At 31.0% G+C, this 10,187-nt stretch overlaps 1 protein-coding gene across 1 annotated transcript; it reads right to left on the bottom strand.

Moving 5' to 3' along the window:
* Positions 1 to 526: 526 nt before the first annotated feature.
* LOC122505696 (putative nuclease HARBI1) lies at positions 527 to 1,216 on the bottom strand. The gene has a single exon (XM_043617479.1). It carries the CDS (start codon positions 1,214 to 1,216, stop codon positions 527 to 529), a length of 690 nt encoding a protein of 229 aa, XP_043473414.1.
* Between the last annotated feature and the right edge of the window lie 8,971 nt (positions 1,217 to 10,187).

The raw sequence follows: 10,187 nt of genomic DNA, 5'->3' as shown, positions 1-10,187 counted from the left end.
AATAATTTACCTTGTTTATTTTCGAAAAATTTAAATAAATTTCTACAAAAGAATTGAATTATTTGTTTATAAAACTTCAATTATCTTGAAAGAATAGAATTGAAAAATTTCAAAAATCATTCTTGTTTGAATTTTCAAAAAAAATCATTAAACTAATATACTTTGAAAATTTCATTTGTTAAAAAGTTTTTAATTAAATTCTTTAACAAATTTAATTATTTTCAGTTGAATTTCACAAAATTTCTATTACACTCCAGCTCCGGTTCAGCGGATTGTCTGTGAGAGTCGTCCGTTAGAGCAAATAATACCTAACAACACCTTTAACGAGGTAGGACAAAGAAAATATTCAATCCCAAACCAAAAAAATTCGCTAAATCGGTCAATTTCTTTATAAAATGTTAACTTGTTTTCGTAATTCAATCTTAAACTTAAGACTAAAAATGTACAATGATTTCTTGCGTTAGAAATATATTTTTAAAAAGATTGAATACATTTTTGTAAAGAAACTAAAATTTTTTCATAACTCTTATAATCGCATCAACAATTCGGCAATGTTATTTCTTTTGTCTACAACAGAAACAGCAACATTTTGTTTATTTTCCCCATTAAGTTTAACTGCATCATCATCTACAAGATCATCTACTTCTTCCAAAATTTCAGCATTCATTTCATCATCAAAATCTAAACAGATGTTGTGAAGAACACAACATGCTACTATTATAAGAGGACCATATATTACATTTTGTAAGTACAAGTACTTCAATCTTCGAAAACGACCTTTTAACAAAGCAAATGAACGTTCTATGACAACTCGCGTGCGAGAGTGAGCAATATTATAGTTTTTTTCTGTACGTGTCAAGTGCCCATTATCGCGAAAAGGTGTCATTAGGGTTTCACTTAAACCATAAGCAGAATCTCCAACAATGTGAGTCTGCTGTGGACAAAATCGATCTTGATCTTCTTCAATAGCCATTTTTATATCGCTCATCTCCCACACACGAGCGTCATGAACACTACCACATACACCGGCAAAAACATCAATAAATCTCCTTTTTGAATCACAAATTGCTTGTAATAAAAGAGAGTGGAAGTTCTTCCTATTGACATAATAGACAGCATCATTAGCAGGTGCACTTATCGGTATGTGACAACCATCAACAGCTGCAATGGCATTAGGAAATCCAGCAATTTCTCTAAATGAAGCTTCCGATTGCATGATATCCTATTCACGAGGCCACTTTATATAATCCTGAACTTTATTATTCAAAATTTTAGCAACTTTTAACATGCATCTCCAGGCTGTATCTTTAGATACACCGAAACGATCGGCAATTGATCTGAAATAAAGAAAAATGCACAATTAATTAAAAACGTAATAAACTATCTTCAAACTCAGAATAGACACATAAAAAAGCATAGTTAGGAATAAATTTTTATTGTAGATAGATAGATAATTAGATAGATAGTTAAAAGAATTTTTATTTTGGTATCTAAATACTACATAATTCAAAGAAACATAAGGTCAACAATATTATATTACTGTTTGATAATAAAAGTGAGCGAATTTATACAAGTATTGATAGTACCGAAAATTGTGATAATGTAAGTATAAATGATGCTATTTTACCAGAGTATTTGAATACTTTAAATCCATCAAATTTCCCGCCTTATGAATTACGATTAAGAGCCAATTGTATTGTCATGCTACTTCGAAATCTTAGTATTAATGAAGGTTTATGTAATGGAACGCGAATGCAGGTATTAGAACTATCAAACAATCTGCTACGTTGTCGTATTTTAACAGGTGATAATCTTGGGAATCATTAATTATATATTTAGGAAATCAAAGACCTAATTTACTAATCAAGAATTATGTTTACACTGAATTATTGAAATAAAAGTAAATATTTTTTCTATAAAAATGTCTGAGTCGTTATATATTTTTTTTCTTAAAAAAGGAGTGTGTCTCAGTATGGCTGTCTTTACGCGTAAGACTTTCTTCGACGCTTGTTATTGGTAAATTACGTCATTTTTTTGTAATAAGATTCACACGTAAGATTTCTTTACACGTTTCTTTCTTATCAATTGGTCAAAGACGTTTTAATTTCCTAATTTCAAATAATAGTTCAAACTTCAGATAATTAAGACACTTATTTGTACGTATTTTAATGTACTGCCAACCAGTTCATCCAAATGAACTTTGAAAAAAGTTTAAAGATAATATTTCTCAAGATTATTAACGAAATTTTGCATCCCATGAATCTTATAGAAAAGCATATATTGAAATAAATTATTTTCTTCGAAATGACGGAGTACTTACATTTTTTGTATAATATTTACAGAAACCACACTTATATTTCTTTTTTATAGCAAAAGTAGGAACGATTTTAAGAAACAAAAGTAAATTTTTAATTTAATATCCTCTGTTTATGGCTTTCTTTGACAGTAGAGATGTTTTTTTGCTAGCTAAGTGAAAAATAGTTAAAAATTGTTTATTTAGTAACGTTTTTCTTTCATCACTATTTTTTAAAATATAAATTTACTATGGAAGATTTTAAATGTTACAAAATTTAATTAACAAATAGATTACTTTGATTATAAAAAGGTTTTCTATAACTTCATCATACAAAACTTTTTATAAAATGTGCCATTCTTGAAATATACGCTTTTCTTTAAGCAAAGAAAAGTGTTGTTTTTTTTATCAAAACCATAAACTTTAGAAATGATACATTTAGAAACAGATAAAGACAGAACTAAAAGTGTAAAGGTATAAAAAATTGTTTTACGCACAACATAGGCTATTATTTTATTAAATTGAATAATATTTAAAAATTCCTATTATCAGAAACTGTCACTCAAATTGATACCTTAACAAACAAAAGACTGTAATTTAAAGAATAAAAATGCAAGAGAAAAATCGCGCGCGCGGCAGCGCGCGATCGTTCTCGTATTATATTAAAGACTGCTTGTGCAAACCATACATATGATTATCTTAAATGCTGCTAAAATAGCAATTTCTACTTACTGGAAGATAATGTTCTCCCATACTTACTATAAAAAATATCCTATTCCACAGAAATATAAATTTACAAGTTTGTTAAAATCCGGAAAAAATACCAAAAATCATTCTCAAATCCTTGAATACCTTTCCATCCTCCTAAAAATTGTTGAAGTGACAATCTTACTTACTAGTAGTTCTAGCATCAAAAAAATGTCCTATTCCAATAAAGATTAAATTTTACAAGTTTGTTAATATCAGCGAAAAGAAAATTTCTAAATTTTCATTCTTATAGCGTCGGAAACTTTACTCTTTGCTAGAAACAATCAAAATGACATTTCCTAGTTACTAGTAGCTCAATCAATTGTTTTGTGTCATCACAAAATTTGTTTCTATTCAAAGAAAAGAAAATTTTACTAATTCGTTGAAATCTGCGAGATCAATGATTGCAAAATTTATTTTCATATTTACTACTAGTAAATACTTTATTATCAGTAATGATAATAAGCGTTTCTTCCTACTAACTCATTTATCTTTTTTCGATAAATTTATATAATTATTACTTACCTGACAAAGAGTACATAGGAATTATTGCCTTAAAATAATTAGTAATTTTGTGATGATTCTCCCTTTCAGATTGAGCAATAAATGCTTCATAAGCTTCTAAATCCTCATTTGGAAACAAAAGATCAGCTGCAGTCATCATGACTGCAGCATCTAATAAAATAGGATTTATATTTAAATTATTTAAATCTTCTGCCATTTTTAAATTTTGTCTTCGCGCTATTATATAACACTCCAAACTCTCACTCCGAATAAATTCACCGAGCACGAAATTAGAGTACAGAAAAGTTTTCAACGCACTCTTTTCTATTAATTTTACAAAAAAACCAAAATTGAACGTAACCCATTTGTAGAATTTTACTATAATCTAAAGTTTAGATAACATGCATAGTGTGCTCGGCCAATGAAAAGCAAGTGTTAATAAAGTAACTTTTCAAAATGGTTGAGAACCCCTTCGCGCTCTGAGTGCACTCCAAGAGCGAATGTCGGAAACACCCATTTTTTATTATAAATGTCCATCTACAATCAACTATATTTTTATTAGATGGACGTGGCACGATTTTCCAAGTTTGATTTTGAGAGAGAGAGAGAGTTAAGCTTTTCTTTTACAGCTATCTCCCATTTGGATTTGTCGCATCGATTTTTTATTTCATTATACGATTTCGGGGTATCACAAACCATCGACTGGGCGCACCTGTAAAGACATTCAGTAACATTATCCTCTTCGTTATAAGAAATAGAAGGCATGTTTTGAAGTCGAGCACTGCGGCGCGGTTTGTTTAGATCTGAATTTAATTGAGAGTTTATGTCCACTTGAGACGACGTATTGACTTTATCTGTTTCAGGAACAGTTTTGTTAATATTACTCTCTTGTGTTCTTTGTGTATAATCAGTTTTCGATTTCTTTGCGTTGAGATTTTCGGATTCAATCACTCCCTTGTGTGCAATGGGCCTTGAAGTTTTGAAATTAATTTCATCAAAAATTACATCACGAGCTGTAATAATTTTATTTGTCTCAACATTCAGAACTTTATAACCATTTTGTTCATAACCGACGAGTATACCTTTAAATGACTTTTTGTCAAATTTAGTTTTCGTGGTTTTGTCATGAACATATACTGTACAACCAAAAACCCTTAAATATTTTAACTTTGGCTTTTTATTATGCCAAAGTTCATAAAGGGTTTTGTCTTGTACAATGGCTTTAGTAGGCGTTAAATTAAGCAAATAAGTTGCAGTGAGTATTGCTTCGCCCCATAGTTTTTTGCCTAGATCAGCGCCATGAATCATAGCACGGACCTTTTCGGTTAATGACCTATTTAGGCGCTCCGCGAAGGAATTTTGTTGAGGCGTGTATGGTACAGTCAAGTGATATTGAATGCCCTTTTGTACACAGTACGCTTTAAAATCGTTAGATAGATATTCTCTCCCGTTATCGCAATATAAGTGGGCAATTTTTAAATTAAAATGTGTTTCACACTTTGCGACATAATCTTGAAAAACTTTGAAAACATCAGATTTATAAGTTAATAAATAAACCACTGTATAATGAGTAAATTCGTCAAGAAAAGTCACAAAGTAATTTTTATCGTTGATAGTTGAGGGTGTAATAGGACCGCAAACATCTGTGTGGACAGTGTATAAGGGTCGCGTAACGTGATCTCTGTTTCTCTCTTTGGAGAAAGGAATGTGGGCCTGTTTTCCGTATACACAAGCCTCGCATATCTCATCGGTGGGATTTATTTTCGTCAATTTTTGACTGTCAGTTAATAAATTACTTTGTTTAATTTCTAGAAATTTGGATTTTCCAATATGGCCTAAACGTGCATGCCATAGTTTATGTGTTTAGTTCATTATTTATATCAAGATTGACTTGATTGCATGAATTTCCATTTACAATAAAATCGACACATAATAAATTGTTTACTGACTTACCACTCAGAATGGTCTTACCATCTTTCTCGATTGTCACCTGTCCATTTTCGCTGAAAATGACGCTTATACCAGCTTCCTGAATTTTGCGTACGGACAGCAGGTTATATGGAACTTCAGGCGCGTAGAGTACGTTTTCCAAAGTCCCTTTCACTCCCTGCGTTGACATCACGCCGATGCATCCCCTCTTTGTTGCGATGATCGCTTCGTCCTTCTTGGCGACTGAGATTTTTAGAGGCGTTTCCAAGTCGGTCACAGAAGTAAATGCATCTAGTTCGTTAACGATGTGATCGGTTGCCCCTGAATCCAACAAGAAAGTCAATTGATTTGGGAGGTTTCTCGTTGCCAAAAAATTGTCGCCGTCGCTGACAAATGCGAAACTCCGATTGCTATCCTCGAGTTGAATTGTTTGAATCGTCTTTAGGCGTTCTTCGGGATTTTGCATATTTCTTTTGTAAAAATAACAGTTTTGTTTTTCGTGATTTCTTCGACCGCAATGATCACACTTTTTTATTTTATTTTTGTCGTAATGTCCGTTGTGTGAGTTTCCGTTATAAGAGGGTTGATTTTTTAAGTTTTTAATTTCACGTTTTTGGTGATGAAAGGGTTTCTTTTTAGAATTCGGGCAAGGAGATTTCCATTTTCCTTTCGATTCAAAATTTTGCTTCTTATCTTGATTTTGTGTTTCCACATGTAGAACTTTTCCACTCGTTTCCCCACTGTCACTTTGCAATTTTATTTCATAGTCTAAAAGCCGAGTTTTGACAAACGCGAGGGACAAATTTTCGTCCGAAAGGGTTTGAATTGCGGTTAACACAGCATCATATGAATTAGGAAGTGTTAAAAGAAGTCTCGCTACTTTGCTTGTTTCGTTTAAAGTTGCTCCCGCTGCTGACAATTCGACAATCATTTCATCGAAATTAATGAAATGCATTGCCAGTGGAGTATCTTTTTTAAGTTTTAAACTTGAAAGTTTTTTCTCGATAGCCGATTGCGTTGCTAAACTTTTTCGTTCATATATTTCATCGAGTTTTTGGAAAATTTCTCGGGCACTACCTTTTTCAGTAGCGAAACCAATCATTGAGTCACTCAAATGTTTGATAATAATACCTTTTGCCTCATGGGTCCTTATCTGCATTTTACTATAAACAATTCGGAGGTGCCATAGTATGATTCTATACAGTTGCTAAGGAGAGAAAAGTGAATCAGATGTTCATAATATATAGATTAATTTTTGTATATTTCAATAATATATAAATTTTAATTTGACTTAATTATAATATGGACGGGATTTTTCTACAATCGCGATGCATATATTAGAGTGAAATTTGATTAGAATTTCGTCGGAATGCTGAAATCTTATCGGAATTCCGAGAAGATTATGACGTGCTAGACAAATATCTGGCACGTTATGATCTTGCCCTAGGATCATGTTTAACAGTCAAAAATACATTGAAAACCGCACAACGATATCAAAAATAAAAAAACGAAGCAGGCCTGTATAATTGTTATAATTAAATGAACGATCGATGATATTGCTCGAGTGATGATTGCTCTCTGGCTTGCAATCATCAAGGTTAAGCGTAAGCACCTTTATTAATCGGTGACCGTGTTAGCTCTACTACACATAATATAAGTATAGACTGAAGCGAGAGGTTTGATGAAGACGAGGTGCACTGTCAATTATTGACGATAAACCAGTTCTACACTGAAAAAAAATTTATTCTGAAATTAAGAATAGCAAATATTTTAGCATATTTTATACTTAAATCTAATACATACTATCCTGAAAATAAGAATATATTCTTAATATTAATCACTTTCCTAAATGAAATTTCAGTTTTACCAAAGAGTGCACTTTTATGATTTTTAAAAATGTTGGGGAATTGTGGGCCACTGCCTAAATTAAGTTCAAAATAAAAAATAACGATAAAATATATTCATTAAATGGTTAAAAATGTTATAAATGTTTAATTATTCGTTGAAAATTAGAAAAGAAAAAGTAAGAAAATAAAATTATCGGAATCGCAACTTGGACAAGTAAAGTAGGCTTCATATTAGTTATACATTTTAAGTGAACAGCTCTATCGTTGTTTTTGGTAAATTACTATAGCTATGAGTGATTTTAATAATATATACCTGCATTGTGCAATTAAATCGCCAAAAAAAGCAACAAATACTTCAAATGCTTTATTTTACAAAAAGCTTTGTATTATCTACATATTCATTTTAATTTGATGCACAATTTCTTTTTTGAGTCAAAGTACCAATGCCACATAATAATTAAAAAAATATTTTCCATACTAATTTTTGAAAATCCTTGTAAAAACAATAAATACGCCCAAAATAAATATTTAAATGTAATTTTTACGGTGGTTGTTGTTTATGGCCTATAGGTAATTGTAAAGCATTGTAAAGTCATGAAATGCTTATGAAAAATTTACTTTAGACGAACCAAAGAAAATAAAAAAAAATTGGATTAAAACTTTTAAATATTATTAAATAATGGACGTGGCCCACAATTCTCTAATCTACCCTACATTATATACGAATTTTTAATATTCTCTCTTCTGAAAAGAGATAAATTTTCATTAATTTTTAAAATAAAATTAATAAATTAATTTATAAAAATATAATATTAGTAGGGGAGACCGAGGTGAGTTGAAACGATTTTTACATTATCCAGTATAACTCAGCCAAAAATTGTCCTATTTTTATGAGTTTTGTATTTTTGGATAGGTAATTTTGTAATTTCAATTTGAGATCGAGTTTTTCAGTGTACCTATAAATTAAAAATGATGAACAAAAACAATATTTTTTTCTATACTTCACTTAACATTAAAAATAATATGCACTGAAAAAAAGCGAAAATAATTGGAGATAATTGTTTATAGTGTTTATTCCGTGTACGGAACCCTCCCTCAGTTTTAGTACGGGTTCAACTCGCACTTGTCCGATAGCTAATAAATCAAAATAATTTCGCTCCACATACAATTATACAATTTACACAAACTAACATTAATTTTTATCCTTCACATCATCATATTTTCCACGCTGAACGATTCATTCTTATGCAATTTAGAAATCATCTTAATTGTGAGAGTATCGCATCTTGTAGCGAAAATGCAAACTACAACAAAAGTATAGATAACCTGAAGTAAATGCAGATTTATTAAATAGATTTAAAATAACTCAGAACTCATTTCAGATTCAAGAATATTTGAAACATCTGTAATTTCTTAAAAATCTCCAATTTTTATATTTTTGTGCGTAATTGAAGACATGGCGCTCTCTCTTGGATATTGCGTGATTGTCGTCAGTCTTGTACTGATTATATAGCTATTGGTCCAGTGCCCATAGAAAGGAAGAAGGTAACGCGCGAGCTGTAACCAATTGACCATTTCTGCAAGTCAGAAAAAAACAAAGGTAAGCAAAACTCTCCGCATGGGGTGAGAATGAGATTCACGGAATTCCCATTACTTTTCAAACTCGACGATTTTTGCTCCGAGCAAAAATGTTGTTCAAACGTCATGTTATTTCAGTCTAACTTTTAGTTCAACAAAGAGAGACAAACGAGGACGTAAATTATATTTTTTTCAACATCTTTTTAAATCATCCAAGGATAGTGTTGCGTGACAGTAAAACGGTTCAAGATTCTGCAAACTGCTCTTTTTTTTTAAATTGTCTCGTCTCCTCAAATTCTTTCAGAACCACGCTTTTACTCATGTTATACTAAGTAGGATATTAAATAATGTTAGGCATAAAGTAATAATATTTTATTTTTTAACGGTAATGCCCTTTGAATTTCAAACATGGGCCGACCTTGACTATATTTTTTTAAGTATATCTTTATCACTTTTAACGAATATTGTAAGGTGTAGGGAGATAGAGAATGAGTCGGTGATATAATCGTAATTCGTATAATCAACTAATATGGACGAGAAAAGTGTGTGCAAATGAAGAGCGTAAAGTCGGTTCCACACTAGATGCCCGACACATGAAACGTGCTCCCTCTTCAATACTGACTTCTCCTATGTGAGGAGGGGAAAGCATTTGGTAGATGAGGCAAAGGGGGTACTCGCGTCGTGTCGGACATCAAGCGTGGTACCGACTTTAGCGGGATAAGTTACAGAAATTAGGAAGTTATGTGTAAAAGTGCGTCGAAGTATAATTAAATCATTTATTTGCAGTTTTTTAATTGTCTCGACTAGTCCGGATCATATATTTTTTTGACCAATATAATTTTCCTTTTCTCGTTACTTTGGGGAAGAATAAAAATTGGTCTGGCACTTGTAATAAACAAACTAAGATATATTTATCCCGGAATAACCAGTAAGATTAAAATTCTTAATGCATTTTTAAATCGGATATTTTGAATTTTGAGAAACTGACCGAGTCAAAATTTAGACCCACTTTTTTTAAACCTCTTTTGAACCTGAAAACGATGCGGAAAATTCCATATTCCGATGTTTAGAGGTTGAAAAGAGAATTTTAAATTTTTGTAAAATTTAAATTTTTTAAATTTCTATCTATGCTAATAGATTTATTGAAATCATTCAAAAACTATTATTTGCATCTTCTATAAGGCAATTAAAATATAATTCTGTTAAAAAAATTCCAATCTTAGTTTTCGAAATATTTTTAAAAATCTTTTTTAGACCTCTTTTAAACCTTCTTACTTCTCTTTTCAACC

Source organism: Leptopilina heterotoma, unplaced genomic scaffold, assembly GCF_015476425.1.
Source record: "Leptopilina heterotoma isolate Lh14 unplaced genomic scaffold, ASM1547642v1 Lhet_362, whole genome shotgun sequence".
In the NCBI taxonomy this organism is placed as follows: Eukaryota; Metazoa; Arthropoda; class Insecta; order Hymenoptera; family Figitidae; genus Leptopilina; species Leptopilina heterotoma.
This window is presented reverse-complemented; position numbering and strand designations above follow the sequence as displayed.